The sequence below is a fragment of the Oryctolagus cuniculus genome, chromosome 9 (assembly GCF_964237555.1).
Source record: "Oryctolagus cuniculus chromosome 9, mOryCun1.1, whole genome shotgun sequence".
In the NCBI taxonomy this organism is placed as follows: domain Eukaryota; kingdom Metazoa; phylum Chordata; class Mammalia; order Lagomorpha; family Leporidae; genus Oryctolagus; species Oryctolagus cuniculus.
The window spans coordinates 113,386,972-113,406,035 of NC_091440.1; the positions used below are offsets into that span (position 1 = coordinate 113,386,972).

The 19,064-nt window shown below is 43.5% G+C and overlaps 1 protein-coding gene and 1 non-coding gene across 4 annotated transcripts in view; both read left to right on the forward strand.

Annotated features, from left to right (window-relative positions):
• The window catches only part of PTPRO (protein tyrosine phosphatase receptor type O), a 266,448-nt gene that overhangs the window by 239,107 nt on the left and 8,277 nt on the right, over window positions 1-19,064 (forward strand). For all 3 annotated transcript variants that reach the window (XM_008259342.4, NM_001082750.1, NM_001170980.1), the window contains 6 exon segments: window positions 3,509-3,599; window positions 4,064-4,140; window positions 5,062-5,196; window positions 5,409-5,531; window positions 12,103-12,257; window positions 14,908-15,043. In XM_008259342.4, coding sequence (XP_008257564.1) covers window positions 3,509-3,599; window positions 4,064-4,140; window positions 5,062-5,196; window positions 5,409-5,531; window positions 12,103-12,257; window positions 14,908-15,043 — 717 coding nt within the window.
• LOC127492222 (small nucleolar RNA SNORD77) lies at window positions 8,951-9,018 on the forward strand. The gene has a single exon (XR_007921381.1). It is a non-coding gene; the product is annotated as a small nucleolar RNA SNORD77 (small nucleolar RNA).

A 19,064-nucleotide genomic window follows, 5' to 3' on the forward strand; every position in this document is an offset into this window, starting at 1 on the left:
ATCGTTGATTATATATTGGTAATTTATCTTATGCCAAGTCCTGACACTGAATTCATGTTCCAACAGGAAAATACAACTTTTTCTCTTGGGAGTCTGTTTTAAATCACGGGCTTGCTTTGTGTATTTTGGACCAACACTCCAAGCCACAGTGCACTGGCCTGACTCACTTTTGTTTCCAAATTACAGTCTCCAGGCATTTCCAAACCCTTGCTCCACCGCACCCATTTTTAGTCTCTGGTAGCCTCAGGGTAGCCTGGCTGGTAGCTGCATTGTTCCAGTCTCTGCCTCCATATGTACGTGACCTTCTCCTCTTATTCAGAATAATCTCAGAATATCCAAATACATCTGCCAAGACCCTTCTTCTAAATGAGGTCACAATGAACAGGCTCTGGGGGTGAGGAAGTGGACGTATCTTACTAGGGGCCACCATTCAGCCCAGTACAGATAGCTATGTAGCTTTGAAAACAACAGATGATAAATCATTGAAATAAAACTGGCAAAAGGAAATTTAAAAATGATTTATGTTGGTTTCACCCCGCACTTTGCTTCTAGGAAGATTTAAGCTTCTGGGTTTCCATATGTTGGAAAGAGAGTAACTGAAAAACTCCTGAGCTGGAAACAGAGTATTTGATTTTCTACTTAGTGACAGGCTAAATTACAAAGACCGCAGAGCATTTGGTGTATACATGCAGTTCCAGCTTTGCTCTAATTCAACTTTGGCAATTTACATTTACAGTGTTCAGCCAATTAAACCTCCCTTATCAACTCAGGGCATTTACAGCAGGGAGGCAACATACAATTAAAGTCCTATCAGTTAGTCAGCTTCCATATGCGCGCCAGTTCTTAGCCTCAATCTGTTTGCACAGTTTCTTTTGTACATGGGACTTTTCCTGTGGCTTATCAATCTGTCTCCAAAATAAGGGGACCGAGGGGAAGAGCTGTTGGTCTGTTAGCACAATTGGCAAAGGAGGGAGAAATCATGGCGCTGGGCAAAGCAAAACAAACAAGGACTCATAGGAGGAGCACTTCGCAATCATCCATGGTCCTGTTTTGGTGTTTGTTCAGTTTAATTATTGTATTTGGTAGTCATTATAAATAAGTGAAGTATGGAGAAATTAGCTTTTATCTTACAGATAATTAAACTGATTTCAAAGACCATGCAGATTATAAGGGGTACAGCAAATTAAGTGAGATATTTTGATAAATGATCCTTCAGAATAAGCAATGAAAGTATCATATGAATAAGCCTGTTACTGCCAATAGGAACGAACCTAAAAACAACACTAATCTGCTACAAGCCTGCTAAAAATAAGTTTTTGTTTCTGACAAGAACTCTTGAGAACTCTTAAAAACTCAGCTGGAAAGTAGCAGTGACAAGTTTGTGCTTCAAGGCATTTGGCAAGCGAGGGTTTTGTCTGAGGTGGAAAACTTCTCATTTTGTGAGCTGAGGGTCAAACTTGACATAGTTTGTCTTCATGACTGATTTCAACTTCAGCCGAAGAACTTGAGATTTTGTGATCTTAAAAAGGTAAAAATGCTGGAGAATCAAACGGGAAGAGAAATCTGGGAGATTTAGGTCAGCTTATCCGTGTTGACTGCAGGCGTGTGATCCTATACCATTAAGCACAAGGGAAGTTGCTACCGAGGACTGTTTGAAAGTAGAAAAAGACTCAAGACCTTGATTTCTAACACGAATCAAGATACAGGGAGGAAGCAGGAGCTATCCCTGTTCAATCTCTCAGAACATCATTAAATTCTACAATACCCTTCTAAGATTCTCAATTTCTTTCCCCAGAAAAGTATTCTCCAGCTCTTGAAATCATTATTGGGAGGCATTAAAAAGAGTAAAACTTGTGGGCAATTTTAACATCTTTTGAGTGTAAACAAAATTGATAGCAGATGGTTTCTCTACTGCCTCACTTACTAGTTATATAGAAGATGCATATCCTATAGGTAATCCCATTTGTAGATGATTATAAGTGCTGTGTATTAATGTTCCTCTAAAATTCTTATAGGGGCATAATTAGATCTACTGCCAGGGCTGTGCACTGTCCAACTTCAGTGAGCACCATTCACATTGCCCACAAGGTGAATATGCCTCCAGGAAATTCAGGTGGCCAGACTACAGCTCCCTCATTTCCTATCAGACACATGGCTAGCAGCTTAGAAACCTCCTTTTCCCTTAGCATCAACTTTTTGAAGTGTGATGGCTCTTTATCTAAATAGAAATTGTCCTATCAGTGCATTTCCTGATAATGGCATTTGTAAGAGTACTGATACATCCAGGCAGATATTTGTATTGTTTTAAGATTTTTTTTTTTTTTTGACAGGCAGAGTGGACAGTGAGAGAGAGAGACAGAGAGAAAGGTCTTCCTTTGCCGTTGGTTCACCCTCCAATGGCCGCCGCGGCTGGTGCGCTGCCGCCGGGGCCACCGCGCTGATCCGATGGCAGGAGCCAGGTACTTATCCTGGTCTCCAATGGGGTGCAGGGCCCAAGCACTTGGGCCATCCTCCACTGCACTCCCTGGCCACAGCAGAGAGCTGGCCTGGAAGAGGGGCAACCGGGACAGAATCCGGCGCCCCGACCGGGACTAGAACCCGGTGTGCCGGCGCCGCAAGGAGGAGGATTAACCTAGTGAGCCGCAGCGCCATCCTGTTTTAAGATTTAAATTCAAAAGGCAGGGCACTAGACAGAGAGAGACAGAGATCTTTCATCCACTGGTTCACTCTCCAAATGGCTGAAGCCAGCAGCCAGGACCTCCATCTGAGTCTTCTACATGGATGGAAGAGGCCCAATTATTTGAGGCCCTATTACTTTTTCTAAGATTCATTGCCTCCAGAAAAAATACTTATTTTTTCTCATAAAATATAAAATATTTATGCAAGCCTCATAAGTTTCAGTTACCCTATTCCTGCAAAAAATCTGAGAAGCATATCTGTTTTCATATTTTTCACACCCTGTCTCAGGCACATAGTTTTTACTTCTCCAAATGATCAATCACCAAGTTATCCAAGGTGTTTGTGAGTTGTATTAGACAGCTATTTTTGCAATAATACTAAAGGAAACAACACCGAAATCTTGGTGGCTTACAACCACCTCTGTTTATCCTGCCTGTGGGTCTGTGGGACAAGCGAGGTGCTCCTGCCTCTGGCTGTGGATGAGAATCAGGTTTCCATATGTCTCTTCATGCTGAGACCAGCAACTCCCCTGAGCATATTCTTGTCATGGCAAATGGCAAAAGTACAAGAGGGCAAGCCCAACCAAGCCAGTGTATTTAAAGCTTCTGATGAGATATGAGTTCTTTGATTCAAGCAAGTTAACAGTTGGGGTAAAGTAAAATCTGCCCCAAGAGGGAGCTATTGCAACATCATATTGCAAGGAATATGTGACAGTTCTACTACCTGCAGGGAATGGAGTAGAATCCAATGTGAACAATCAGCCAATATGATCAATAAGCCAGCCTACAACGTTTATGGAAATCTCAAATCCATTCTGTATCATTTACAGGAGTTGAAATTGATCGGACTGGATATTCCACATTTTGCTGCCGATCTTCCACTGAACCGATGTAAAAACCGTTACACAAACATCTTGCCATGTAAGATGGCCGATAGTGGCAATCCTACTCACGTCTTTTAGGGGATGGAAAAATGTGACTGCAGATTTATCAATGCCGCTAATCTCTGACTAGAGCCAGCTGTGGTGTGGTTCTTAAGGTCATCTCTGGGGATGCATTAATCTTATTTCAGCTTTGATATTGTTAGATTCTATGCTTTCAGAGAAGATTTAATTATATGAAATGGAATCCATGTATTTAAGTTATATATTGTAGCTTTCCATACAATCTCCCAGATATTTTAGTTGTTGTAAATATTTTTAACAAGTTCAGTAAAAGAAAACTGGTGGTAGAAAATAATATTTGGGAGATATTTATGTATTTATTTCAGTAAGCAACTAGCTATCTCTTATGTGACTGAGTGCCTTAATATTGGAGAGAGAGGGTAGAGATAATCTTCCCACTGACCTGGTTTTTAAAAATTCTCTTCTCTTTCTTCTTTATAGATGACTTTAGCCGAGTGAGATTACTCTCCATGAATGAAGAGGAAGGTGCGGACTATATTAATGCCAACTATATTCCTGTAAGTAAAATAAAATGTCAGATATCCAAATGCTAACCCATCCAGGGAAAGACTATTAGGACCATATGGATGAGCCAGTTAAAAAGAGAGTCATTCTCCCAGCAAACAATAGTTTCCATTATTTCATTCCAGGAAGAAGAATGGTGTTAAAAAAAAAAAAAAAGCCTATAGATTAGTAATGATGGTATTGCTTTGTAAAAGACTAGAGAAAGCAACAGTAGACAATTGTGTTAAAGATCATACTAGTATGGTATTTAAATGTCAATCTCGGCCAGCGCCGCGGCTCACTAGGCTAATCCTCCGCCTTGCAGCGCCGGCACACGGGGTTCTAGTCCCGGTCGGGGCGCCGGATTCTGTCCCGGTTGCCCCTCTTCCAGGCCAGCCCTCTGCTGTGGCCAGGGAGTGCAGTGGAGGATGGCCCAAGTGGTTGGGCCCTGCACCCCATGGGAGACCAGGATAAGCACCTGGCTCCTGCCATCGGATCAGCGCGGTGTGCCGGCCGTGGCGGCCATTGGAGGGTGAACCAACGGCAAAGGAAGACCTTTCTCTCTGTCTCTCTCTCTCACTGTCTACTCTACCTGTCAAAAAAAAAAAAAAAAAAAAAGTCAATCTCAGCAACCAAACTGCTCTACCTACACACCTGCACTTTTAAAGTATCTGTGAAGTAGTGATGGTTGTCATAAAGGGGTATGGATGTGATTTTATAGGCAATGCTTCAAATCACAGATGTATGGAGTCAGTTACTCTTTTTGCTTCTTTGAAAAGATAAAAACACTACATAGCTGTGTGATCCTTGCCAGTTTTATCACTAGTAAATTCTGACCTTCCTCTTTCCCCCATCCCGCCCCCTACTCCCTTGTTGATATGGAACAACATTTGCTGTTGATAGTGGCTGGGTAAATGACATCATTTATCTTTCAGGGGTACAACTCACCCCAGGAGTACATTGCCACCCAGGGGCCGCTGCCTGAAACCAGAAATGACTTCTGGAAGATGGTCCTACAACAGAAGTCGCAGATGATTGTCATGCTCACTCAATGCAATGAGAAAAGGAGGGTGCGTACCTGATAGGGCTGTTCCCACTCAGGCCCCAAACTCGTCCCAGCCCCTGTCACTGATGAGTTGCTCACTGTGTAGCAGAAACTCCTATACTTGTATTTTTCTTCCTATGCAGTTCTCGTAAGGCAGTCCCTCAGTTTTCCCTAAGCAAGCACAGCCCACATTTGTCCACTGGCCTGCTGTGAAGAATTGTGCTGTCTTCACTCCAGGTGAAATGCGACCATTATTGGCCATTCACGGAAGAACCCATCGCCTACGGGGACATCACTGTGGAGATGATCTCGGAGGAAGAACAGGATGACTGGGCCCATAGACACTTCCGGATCAACTACGTGAGTCACAAGACTGACACCTCCACCCCATCCCCATCCCACCTCCTCATCTCCCTGTGCCTGTAAGTGTCAAGAGACCAACCCTCCACCACTTGAAACCAGGAGCTCTTCCAACATCGGAGCACTTCCTCCTTCAAGAGAAAAATCTCTTTGAGTATATTTACATTTTACTGTAGTTTTGGTCCCATTTCATGGAGGGAGGTATGGATGAAGTGGCTGGCCTGGGAGGCTGTAAAGATAAAATTTTTTTGAAAAAATCTGTGCTGAGGCCAACGCTGTGGCTCACTTGGTTAATCCTCCGCCTGTGGCACTGGCATCCCATATGGGCACCGGGTTCTAGTCCCGGTTGCTCCTCTTCCCCTCCAGCTCTCTGCTGTGGCAATGGAGGATGGCCCAGGTGCTTGGGCCCCTGAACCCATGAGGGAGACCTAGAAGAAGCACCTGGCTCCTGGCTTCAGATCAGCGTAGCTCCGGCCATAGTGGCCATTTGGGGGGTGAACCAATGGAAGGAAGACCTTTCTCTCTGTCTCTCTCTCTCCCACTGTCTATAACTCTACCTGTCAAAGAAAAAAAGAAAAAAATCTGTGCTGTTCTATCTCAAATTAGCCCAGGCCAATAGAAGACAACATTAATCACTGCTTTATCAGGGAAGACTGAGGAAGGAAGTCTTCTCATTATTTATATTAACCATATATGAGTATAATTAAGATATACAAGGCACACTGACATTTTAAATTAAACATTTAAACTATGTGTTAGTCATTTGGGGCTTGTTTATTTGGTTTGTTTTTCCTTATTTTGTTCTCATTATTTGGAAGATACTTCTGGCCCTAATTCATCATGGTTCCATGTATTTCTTCAAGTCCTATTTACTTCCGTTTGTTGGAATGTCAGCGAGTCTATTTATCTAGCAAGGCCTGCTCTCTCTCACATGACAAGTTGTTGAGCACATGTGCAACCTTTCTGTGCCAGGCTTAGGTGCTAATTTTGACCAAAGTCCCGTGTTGCTTTCTGCCTGTAAATAGTCCATAGAATATAGGAGAGAGTTTTACTAGCATTCTATGCTTGAAAATGCTGTCTACTAAAGACAAAATTAAATAGAGTAGCCTCACTGGAATATTCTTCCATTCTAGAAACATTTCATCTAGATGTGTATCCCAGGAGATGGCTAAGAGTGACCCATGGACCACATTGACCCTCTGCCTGTTATTTAGTGCATGAGCTAAGAATTAATTTTACATTTTTAGTGGTTGAAAAAAATCAAAGACTATTTCATTTAAAATAGTATATGTAAATTTTCTGAAATTCTAATTTCAGTGTCAACAAATAGTTGGACTGCAGGTCACATATGCGTGCGTGTTGTCTGTGACTACTTTTGTGTAGTATCAAGCTTCAGTAGTTGCAACTGAAACTCTATAACCTGCAGAACCCAAAATATTTACTATCTGGCTCTTTCCAGGAAAGGTGGCTGACACTTAATATAAATAATGGAAACATACATTGTCCATATCAATGACAACATAAGCACTCAATAACCATCTGTTTATTAATATTTGTAAGAGACAAGTGACCTCTTTTTATTCTTTGATTTATAGTTCACTGTATGGGGTACAGTGAAACAATTCACTACATATGTTCTCTGGGTGATCAAATCAGCTTAGTAATTAGCATTTCTGTAGCATTTTTTAAATTTGCTTAATATTTAATAATGAATATATATATGGAGTACAGCATGATAAATCTTTTTTTTTTTTTATTTTTGATAGGCAGAGTGGACAGTGAGAGAGAGAGACAGAGAGAGAAAGGTCTTCCCTTGCCGTTGGTTCACCCTCCAATGGCCGCCGCTGCAGCCGGCGCACCGCACTGATCCGATGGCAGGAGCCAGGATCCAGGTGCTTTTTCCTGGTCTCCCATGGGGTGCAGGGCCCAAGCACCTGGGCCATCCTCCACTGCACTCCCTGGCCATAGCAGAGAGCTGGCCTGGAAGAGGGGCAACCGGGACAGAATCCAGCGCCCCGACCGGGACTAGAACCCGGTGTGCCGGCGCCGCAAGGTGGAGGATTAGCCTATTGAGCCACGGCGCCGGCTCAAGCATGATAAATCTTTTTAACCACTGGTAATTAAAGGTGGCTTTAAACTGGGATGAAAATGTAGGCAACTCTCTGCAGACCTGAACAGATCATGCTTCACGCTGTTCCACTCCTTTGGAATGCCCAACTGCTCTTTGTTCTTCTAGCACATTTCTACTCACGTGGTTTTAGCTGAAAGGTCACTTCCTCTCTCAGCCTTGCTGTCTCAGAGGCGTCAGCCCCTTCTTTCCACCTGCACTGCTTCTTCACAGCGCACTGCAGATGCTAACAAGTCCGTCCTCCTGTCTGCTTCCCTCAGTATCCTGGGAGTCTCAGGAGCAAGTACTCTATCTTCATGGAATGGATAAATCGGAGGATGAGTTATTTCAAAAGAATGAAGCATTGGTAAAGCATCAGCAGACTTCCCATTGGAGGAAATATTTCACATTGTTAAGGTCATTTAAACTAAGCTTTCTGGAATGGGCATTTGGCCAAGCCCTGAAAATGCCTGCAGCCCATATCAGCGTACTGTGGTTCAATTTCCAAATCCAGCTCCTGACTTCAACTTCCTGCCATTGAAAACCATGAGAGGCAGCGAAGATGGCTGCTCCAATAATGGGGTTCTGCCACCCATGTGAGAGACCCAGCTTGCAAGCCTGGCTCCCAGCTTCACCCTAGCCTGTCTCCAGCCATTTTAGGCATTTGAGGGGCTAAAGCACTGGATAGGAGTTCTCTCTCCTCCTTTTACTCTCAATCTTTCTCTTTCAAATAAAATTAAATAATCAGGGAAATCTTTCTTAGCCATTTCATCTAGAAACCCAGTGCCAACTACTAGGGAAGGAAGCAGCAAGTCTTTCCCTAGGTTTGCATCTAAGAGAAAAAAATTGCAAAGCATAAATGAGAGTCTGTTCCCATGTCTGTTCCCTCGACAAGGAAGAGTCTCATAGATCACTGCACGGTCAGTACTATGCTTCTTGTCCTTTGTCTTAAATGATGACCTGTCCGGAGGGAAAAACTTGTGAAGGGATTAAAAAATAGGAACAGAGCACTGAACATCAGTGTTTGCTTGTAAGGCATTGATGCAGAGGTTACAAGCATCTGGTACCAGAGTGCCCCCTTTTGGCCATAAGCATCCAGAATCTAAATTGTAAACTATTCTTCAGGCTAAGTTGCCTAAAAACTATTGTATGGTGTAATGGATATATTTTTCTATTTCATTTTTTGTTTGCATCCTTCTTTGTTTATATTCATATGGAGAAATGTTCAAGTATCAAAAGATAAAATTACATAAATGAGGAAATTAGGGTAAGAAACTTGGGAATGATTAAGTAAAATAAAAACAGAAGGGTTATACAATGATGGTGGTGTGGGTCATCGGATCCAACTCTGAAGAGATGGATCATTGGTCTGATGTATCCGGGGAAAAGAAGAAAACAGAAGGGTTTTCTTATTTAACAACACAGAAGTACATTACCTTACCACAGAACTTGCTGCTTTCCAGTATTTGGCACTTGGCATGAGCTGATAAGAGCTGGCAAAAGCTTGTTTATTTCCAAGGCTGTTAATGCCTTACAATGCAGTTGATACATCTGACTCCAATTGTAGGACCCCCACTTTGTAGCTGTGGAGAGATTAATAGCAATCTAATGGCTTCCAGATTTTTTTAAAAGAAAGTTTTATTTTATTTATTTGAAAGAATTCCAGAGAGAGAGAGAGAAGGAAAGAGAAAGAGAAATATCTTTCATCCACTGGTTCATTCCCCCAAAAGGCTGCAACAGCCAGGGCTGGACCAGACTGAAGTCAGGAGCCAGGAGTGTCATTTGGGTCTCTCATGTGGATTCAGGGGCCCAAGGGCTGGGGCCATCCTTTCCCAGGCCTGTTAGCAGAGAGCTGGATTGGAAGTGGAGCAGCTGAGACTTGAACTGGCACCCATATGCTATGCTGACATTGCAAGCAACAGCTTAACCCATTATGCCACAATTTCTGATTTTAAACTCCTTGTACTTTATAGCTGAACACATTTTCAGATTAACTGTACTGCAAAAGAGATAGAGATAGAGATAGATGTACAGATAGATAATTCAAAAGTTTATAGGAAATGGAATTATAAGCTTATTTTGCTGTAAATTTTTTGAAATCTTTGTGTGTGAAGGATCTTCACAAATGTAATGGGAGAGCACGCATTGTGGTGCAGCAGTTTAGGCCACCACTTGAAGACTCATGTCCCACGTTGAAGTGCCTGGGATCAAGTCCCATCTCCACTTCAGATCCAGTTTCCTGCTAATGTGCCTTGGAGACATCAGAAGATTGCCCATGTACTTGGGTTCCTGCCACATGATTGGGAAACCTAGATGGAGTCACTGGCTACCAGCTTCAACATGGTACAGCCCCAGCTGTTGCAGGCATTTGGAACGTGACCAGTGGATTGAAGATCTCTGTCTCTGTCTCTCTCTCTCGCTTTCTTTTCCCCTCTCTCTCCCCCACCCCCGTCATTTTGCCTTTCAAATAATAAGTAATGTTAAAAGGTTATGGAAAGTGCATATTTTGGAAAAAAAACTGCATGGCTTTCAAAAAAATCTTGCACTAAACTACTGTTGTAATTCCATTTTCCATAAACCTTTTGAAGTATCCATGTATTGGCTACCATGCACACATCTTATGCTAATTATGGTCAGCATTTAAACAGAGCATTTTTGGAAACATTTCTGGACAATTAAACGTATCTGATATCTGAGTACCCTTAAGTCCTTCAGGGTATTGAAAAAGTAAGTTATTTGGCACAATTCACTCTGTATGCCGTTAAGACAGAGCCTCTATCATAGCTAGGGAGGCACTGCATGCTCCTTAGGGGTGTATGACCCTGGTTGCCAAGGGGACAATGGGTATAGTTAAAGTGACAACTTATTTGCATTTATACAACTTTCATTATATATTTATTTATGCATTATATTTATACATTTGTTTATTTGGATACAAGTTTTACTCTGTCCAAGACCACTGACTCTGAAATTCATTTGTCTTTAATATTCGAACTTAAACTTCAGCACCAAACTCAAATCAGCGTCAAACGCTCCCAGATTATGGTAGAGTGTTCTATTCTCCAAGTGCATTCTAAACTCTTAGCAAGTTTGAAGAATAGGAGGTGAACCAAATCTTTGTGATGTCTGGGTTTGGAATATTGCTGATAGTTGATAACAGAAGAGAAGAAATCCTTCTTACAAATTAGTAGGGAGTAAAACAAGTTAACCCCAAAGGACCCAGCTCCTGACTGGTATCTGCTCAGAGAACACAGCAATATATTTGATGCACAGGTTACCATGAATGGGATTAATATACAAAACACACCAGAGGCCGGTGCCGCGGCTCACTAGGCTAATCCTCCGCCTTGCGGCACCAGCACACCGGGTTCTAGTCCCGGTCGGGGCGCCGGATTCTGTCCCAGTTTCCCCTCTTCCAGGCCAGCTCTCTGCTGTGGCCAGGGAGTACAGTGGAGGATGGCCCAAGTCCTTGGGCCCTGCACCCCATGGGAGACCAGGATAAGTACCTGGCTCCTGCCATCGGATCAGCGCGGTGCACCAGCCTCAGCGCACTGACCGCGGCGGCCATTGGAGGGTGAACCAATGGCAAAGGAAGACCTTTCTCTCTGTCTCTCTCTCTCTTACTGTCCACTCTGCCTGTTAAAAAAAAAAAAAAAAAAAACACACACACACACAACCCCTGGTATAGGTAGAAGTCCAGCTTTTCTGGGTAAATGAAGACTGAAGCTCAGTGAGTTTGTCTTGGGTTAGGCTCTCTAGTAAAAAAAAACCCCAAGGTAGAGATGGTAATGTATTTGATTATTTAAAAGTATATTCTTAGGTAAAAATCTATAACAGAGCAAGGGAAGCAGAAACAGGGAAGAAGCTACATAACAGTGGGTCCAGTTGGAGTCTCGCTTCTCTGCTGGATCTCAGAGTGGTGGGGTGTGAATGGCACCACAGTGTGGTCCTGTTCTGTCCCATTCTGGCATGGGGCTGGATTCTTGTTCCTTGGTATCAGAATATCGGTAACTGCGGGCTGCCCTCAGACATTTTCCAGCAAGGCAGCTAGCTCCCCGCAGCAGAGAGCGGCTATCAGGAGGGCTGTTCACGGCAGCTGGAAAAGGAGATCTGCGGAGGGCATCCACAGCAGCTTCCACGGGGTTTAATCCATTGGTTGATGAAGCTTCCAAGTGACAGAGCCAGGATGCAAACCTTATCTGCATAAGCTGTTGCCCTTTATATGCAGACAGATTAGCCTAACTGTCCTACTATTCAAAGCTTTTTACAAGTAGTCTTTCTTTTTTCAGGGCCTACTTTGTGCCAGACACAATACTCAGAACTCGGAAGGGAAGTGTACTGGCCAGGAGTGCAGTGACGTTCGATCTTCTTGCACCGTCAACGGGATCGTCATTGGAGGGCTGGCTGGGCAGCCCTGACAGTGCACCCAGAGATTAATGCTGGATTTTGTTTCTTTCCCTAAAGGCTGATGAGATGCAGGATGTGATGCATTTTAATTACACTGCATGGCCTGATCACGGTGTACCCACGGCCAATGCCGCTGAAAGTATCCTGCAGTTTGTACACATGGTCCGACAGCAAGCCACCAAGAGCAAAGGCCCCATGATCATTCACTGCAGGTGAGCACATGCGGCACATTTGCTGTTAGAAATCAGAGTTTGCTTACATAAAGGAAATAGCCCACCATTACCTAAGTGCTGATCAGGTGTAACTGACAATTAAATGAGATAATTTTTAAAAATCTACAATTAACTGATGTCTTACTATATACATTATTTACTTATAACATGGCTACCTTATGTCTCTTGCCTATGAGATGTTGTTATTCCCATTTTCAGATGAAGAAACTCAGTAGAGAGATTTATTTACACAGGTTCATATACCTAGAAAGTGGAGGAATTAGGATTCAAATCCAGGCATGTCAATCTCCAAAGGCCATTCCTTTAAGGACTATGTGATGCATCCTCCCCCATCAAGGATTCTGAATGGCTGTAACATGGGAAAACACAAGGCCAAATTATAATAGCTTATCACAGCTTGGAATAATGTAGGTAGAAACAAAATCAAGAAGAAAAGAAAAAATGAAAATATTCCACATATTAAGATAAATAAATCTATAATTTATTTATCAATTTACAAAAATAAATGGATCTGTAATTCATTTCTTTATAAAAAAGTGAAGGACCACATTAATTCTTTTTGAAAAAAGGGATTGATTGATTTATTTGAAAGACAAAGCAACAGAGAGAAAAGGAGAAAAAGAGGGGATGGGGAGAGAATCTTTTGTCCACTAATCCACTCCCCAGTGGCTGCAACAGTCAGATATGGAGCAAGTCTAAGCCAGGAGCCTGGAATTCCATCTGGATCTCCCACATGGGTGCAGGGTCCCAGGGACTTGTGCCACCTTCTGCTGCCTTCCCAGGCACATTAGCAGGGAGCTGAATCAGAAGTAGAGCAGCCAGTACTGAACTGGCACTCTTATAGGATGCTAGCTTAATCCACTGCCCCACAAAAATCTTTATGGGAAGAATTATCTTTGAATTCAGCCTTATATTTGCATCAAATGAACAAAGTTCCATGAACATTCATCCCTGTGATATAATATTATTGTAATTTTGCATACAACTTCGAAAGAACAAGGTACATAAAGAACAAGGGAAGCATTGGCAGCCACACCAACCTGGGCAAATAAATCTATAATCTCAAGCTTGCATCTTGGCCTTCGTGAACTAGAAGGACCAGTGTGTGTGTGTTTGTGTGTGTGTGTGTGCACTCATGTGCACACATGCATTCATATGGGATGTGTCGCTCTTTTAAAGAAGGGTGCGTCTCACGCTACTAAATTTCTATTTAGGGAAGGTGTCATTGCTGTCAATCCACTTTCTCATTCGTAGGTTAAAAACTGTGCTTTAGCCAATGAAATTATTCCCAAAATGGTTCTTTCCAAGAATAGAAAACAAAGCTGTTCAACCATGAGGTCAGACCCGTGCATTCCTTTCATGGCAGCAGGCAGGTGCAGTTCTGAATGTAACTTCACAGGTGGTCAGCCAGTGGCAGATCATTTGATCTGAGAAGCTCTAGGGGCCAGCAGAGAAAGCCTAGTAGAAAAAGCCAGCTGAGCTCTGGACTCAGACTTTGGTGTTGGATTCTTCTCCTAGCTAATTCTTCAAATAAATTAACTTCAACTTTCTGTCTTCCTATAATTCAGAATTCTGAATTCACCATAATTCAGAATTTGGAACCATTTGACTCTTCAATCTAGGGATGATTGGAAGGAAACAAGAGATGGATTTAACGTGGAGAATTAGGGATGGTGGGCAGCTGGCTAGACCCTGGCAGTCTTCTGCTGATTCTCATAGCATTAGGATTAGGGGACTGGACGAGATTGGGTCCAAATATTTAATTTGGTCTTAAGGCAGCTACCAAAATCCCTGGGAGAATAAAACAGGCCTGTGGCCCGCTGGAAGGGCAAACATGCCACATGGAGGCCTGGGATGAAGAACTGAGCCCAGGGTGGCTGTGAGCCCAGAGCTAGAGTTAGGGTGGAGGCATCGCCACTGGACTTTGGAGCTGGATGGTAGGGCTCGACTCTGAGAGCATTCAGAGGATGGGGCACTGAGTACGTGTTCCAGCTCCCTAAGGGCAGGAACCCACTCTCCTGGGTGCTTAGTAGAGAGTCATTACTTTTCTCAGAAAGCAGAGACCTGGGGGAGGGCATGGCCACTGCAGTGCAAACCTTATCTCTTTAAGGAAAGGAGAAGTAAAGTCAGAACTGTAACACCAGAAGGAGCACAAACCTCACCTGCATACTTAAAAGTCAGCTAAGTGAGGTGGACATTTGCTGCAGTCCTATCTCATTTAGGAGTACCTGGGTTCCAGTACTGGCTCTGCTTCCACTTCCAGCTTCCTGCTAACGGGTACTCCAGGAGGCAGCAGGTCATTCCTGCTCAAGTACTTGGGCCCCTGCCACCCATGTGGGACAGTCCGATACGGTTCCAGCCCTGGCTTTGGCAGGCATTTGGGGAGTGAACCAGCAGATGGAAGATCTCTCGTCTGTCTTTGTTTCTGTCTCTGTGCGTCCCTGTGCCTTTCAAATAAAATGAAAATAAGCAAATAAGTACTCTTTTAAAATCAGCAAAGTGGAAAATACCATCAGGAGTTTAGCCTTTTGCACAGTGGTGCCCCCTGGGTTTGTGAGCACTGCCTGTTTATTTCTGACAGTGAGGAAGCACTGGCTGAGTAACATGCTGTCTGAACCTTCTTTTGCAGCGCTGGAGTGGGGCGGACAGGAACCTTCATTGCCCTGGACAGGCTCCTGCAGCACATTCGGGACCATGAGTTTGTCGACATCTTAGGGCTGGTGTCGGAAATGAGGTCATACAGGATGTCTATGGTACAGACAGAGGTAGGAACAGAATCAATATGTATTTTTAAATTTGCCCTTGGCTGAGAAACTTGGCCTGATTCAAACTCATGCTTCAAAACAGTTGCCCCAACTATTAGTGCATCTGCCTTTCCCATTTCCTTATTGTATATGTTCAAACAGTCTCAAGATATAAAAGGAATAGGCATTGGCTTGTAGACATCCCCAGTGTGCAGAGATGAGTCTTTTATGGGTGTCACTTGCCCTTCCGGCATGCACAGCCCATGGGTGTATCTGTAATAGAGCACACTCTCCCACAACAGACTGTGAGGGAGTCACAGGTAACAGCCACTCTGGGTAAGTCCACCAAATACAGACTATGCAACTGCTGTGATTTAACTTATATTTGAAATGTTGAAGTTGATTCAATAAGTTTCCTATTAGTTTGTCCTCTATGTGACTCCCAGTTGCAATTCACTTTGCATAATGATCATGGTTGGATTTGCATTTTCTGTTCCCAATGATTTTAATGGTTCCCAGCCCCCAACCTACCAGCACTGCCTGTTGCCTTAATCTAAATAAATGGATTTTTTAAAAAAATTATAATCTATTTGAGAGGTAGAGAGACAGAAAAAGAGAAAGATAGAGAGAGCACTCTTATCTGGTGATTCACTCTTCAAATGCCTGCACGGTTCAGGAGTGAACTAAACTAAATCCAGGAGCCTGGAACTCAATCCATGTCTCCCATGTGGGTGGCAGTGACCCAACTACTTGAACCATCACTAGTGCCTCTAAAAGTCTGCATTAGCAGGAAGCTGGAATAGGCAGCCAGACCTGGAAGTTGAGCCAGTTATTCCCATGTGGGTTGAGAACATCCTAACCAGAATCAACTGCTAAGCCAAAATTCCGCCCTGGGTTTATTATTTTAATTATGGGATCAGCCCCAGACTATCCAGCCCTGGTATATGCTCCTCTTCTCTTCCCCGACTCCTCCTTTCCCTGGAAGCCTGGGAATTCACCCTGTTTGGAGAGGCAGCCCAGGGCGGTGCCCGCAGATAGCACCACACTGTCTCTGAACAGAGGTAGGAGTGCACATGTGTGGGTGCAAAACCCAAGTACGATAGCTTATTCATGATCCTAGTCACCCAGACCTTCTTGTGACTTCTTACCTTCAGGCGTAATGTCCTTTCCCTGAAGGGGTGTGTGTGTGTGTGTGTGTGTGTGTGTGTGAGAGAGAGAGAGAGAGAGAGAGAGAGAGAGGAAGTTAGAACACAACCTGGCCTGACCTCTTAGCAAGATTAAAACACGCCTACACAGTAGATTCTTCCTGTAGGTCCCGTCTCAGGTGTATGAGGTGAGGCCACAGAGAAGCAGGGACTTGCTATAGAGTTACTCCAAAACCCCTTTAAGCCTGAACAGCAGAACTTTGTCCTTGTCCCCCTGCTTTCCAAATACAGGTGTCTTCGCAAGTTGTCTGGGAACTCCTATTACTCCCAAGGTAGCTCATCCTGGTAACATTGACGCATGTTATGTTTCAAAAGGCTAATCCTCCGCCTAGCGGCACCGGCACACCAGGTTCTAGTCCTGGTCAGGGTGCCGGATTCTGTCCCGGTTGCCCTTCTTCCAGGCCAGCTCTCTGCTGTGGCCAGGGAGTACAGTGGAGGATGGCCCAAGTCCTTGGGCCCTGCACCCCATGGGAGACCAGGATAAGCACCTGGCTCCTGCCATCGGATCAGCGTGGTGCGCTGGCCACAGCGCGCCGGCTGCAGCGGCCATTGGAGGGTGAACCAATGGCAAAGGAAGACCTTTCTCTCTGTCTCTCTCTCTCACTGTCCACTCTGCCTGTCAAAAACAAACAAACAAACAAACAAACAAAAACCTCATAGGAATTCAGAAGACCAGAACGTAAGGTTTTCGGCCATAGCAGAACATAATGCAGTTTCATTGAATAGTCAAGCTCATTTGCATTCTAGTGAGGTATCAAGTATATATGGGGCCGACGCCGCGGCTCACTAGGCTAATCCTCCGCCTTGAGGCGCCAGCACACCAGGTTCTAGTCCCAGGCGGGGGCGCCAGATTCTGTCCCGGTTGCCCCTCTTCCAGGCCAGCTCTCTGCTGTGGCCCGGGAGTGCAGTGGAGGATGGCCCAAGTGCTTGGGCCCTGCACCCCATGGGAGACCAGGATAAGTACCTGGCTCCTGCCATCGGATCAGCGCGGTGCGCCGGCCGCGGCGGCCATTGGAGGGTGAACCAATGGCAAAGGAAGACCTTTCTCTCTCTCTCTCTCACTGTCCACTCTGCCTGTCAAAAAAAAAAAAAAATATATATATATATATATATGTAAGGGACATTCAGGAAGCTCACAGAAGATGGAATTAAAAGATGCTGTGTGTTTTCTAGAAACGTTTTGAAGCCCTTCATTTCTGTCAGTATTCTGACGTTATTACATGGTATGAGTTGTTTTAAATAGTGGAGAACATTAATGGCTTTTAAAGAATGTCTCATCAATTATTATCTGAATATAATTAAGCCTTCACTGTGATGGAATATGGCTATAGCAAAGTACCATTACTTTATTGAAATTATTAACTAAAATTAATTTCCAAATATTCACCTAGTAATATTATATTAGTAATTATATCTTTAACCAGATTAATTCAGTTGCTAGGCAAGAGCCTTCTATTTTACACAGAACCTTTCTTATACAAAAAGTAGTGAGTCTTCATAGTATCATTTGAATTCATACACACATGCATCAAGACACACATGAGGATATGACAGTCAAATGTGTAATACTGAATATGTCCTTTAAGAAATAAATGATTATCAATAATAATAATAAAAAAACACGCCTAGGTGTTTCTTGCTTTTCCTATATACTACCACTAGATGTCAGCATAACTCAAAAAGCCCAGAGTAATGGCGGCATCGCTTCAGTCCTGTGTGCTTGTAGATTTCTCCTTTCTCACTTTCTACTTTTCTTTCTTCCTACTTCCTGGAGGTGAGTCCATTCTCATCTGACCAAAGACTGACACGACTGTTCCAGTCTATTCACTTGCGGGCTGGAACAGGATCATATTCCTTTGGAAGGATGCAATCTATTAATATTCAGTTGTCTCACTGATAATTAGGAAGCACTTTCTTGGGCCCACTCCCATCCCAGTCCTGCTGCCTTCTAATTTACTGTCGCGGGGACATGAACATTACCTTGTTATCATAAGTTTAAAACGTCTGGTTCCCCCAGAGAAGCCGCTAACTAGTGATTAAACAATACTTTATTAATCGGTTCTTACTTTTGGCTTTCACTTCTATAAATTTCCAGGCTAATGTGTGATTAAAATGCCTTGTGAAGTATATTAATCCCCAGGCTTCAAAGAGCCACTCCTTTTGTCACATATTTTGGGTTTGCCCCATGTACTTAATGTATACCTTTTCTAACTTTATAGACTTTGATGCTAGCCCATATGCTTTGGACTTTTTTTCCAAGGACAGAACCTTAATCCCTTTTTAAAAACTACCTTCACCTGGTGGCCCTCTTGTCCATTCTCAGTCCCATCATTTCTTTTGGGTGTGGTAATCACACAGAACTGGAGGTGTTCTGCAAAGGCAGCAACAACAACAACAAAAACACTTCCCTTTTTCTCCCTTTCTTTACTCAGATTTTGGTTGCTTGGCTTCCTTGTTCGTGGCAGCATCTCAGGTAGACACTGCCAGGGAAACCGTTTTGTTGAAGTACTGTTAGCTCTCAGGGAACTTCGTAAGGGCATCAAGTCAGCTTAGGGGGCAGCGACCACTCAGGGTCTTGGGTTTACTTCCCAGATAACTTGTGTCTGCTTGGTTAGTTCTGCCTTAGAACACCTAACACCTCGTTTGTTTACCATTATTTTTCTTCATTCCTCTTCATTCTCCATGGTTCAACCTGTGTGTCCCACATTCTAACATTCTAAGTAAGCCAGTTGCTTCCCAATCCTGCTGTCTTCTAATTTACTGATATTCATGAGTAAGGAACAAAGTCAAAATGATTCTTCTCATGTTTATCTTCCCAGAGTATCCCTGTGACACGA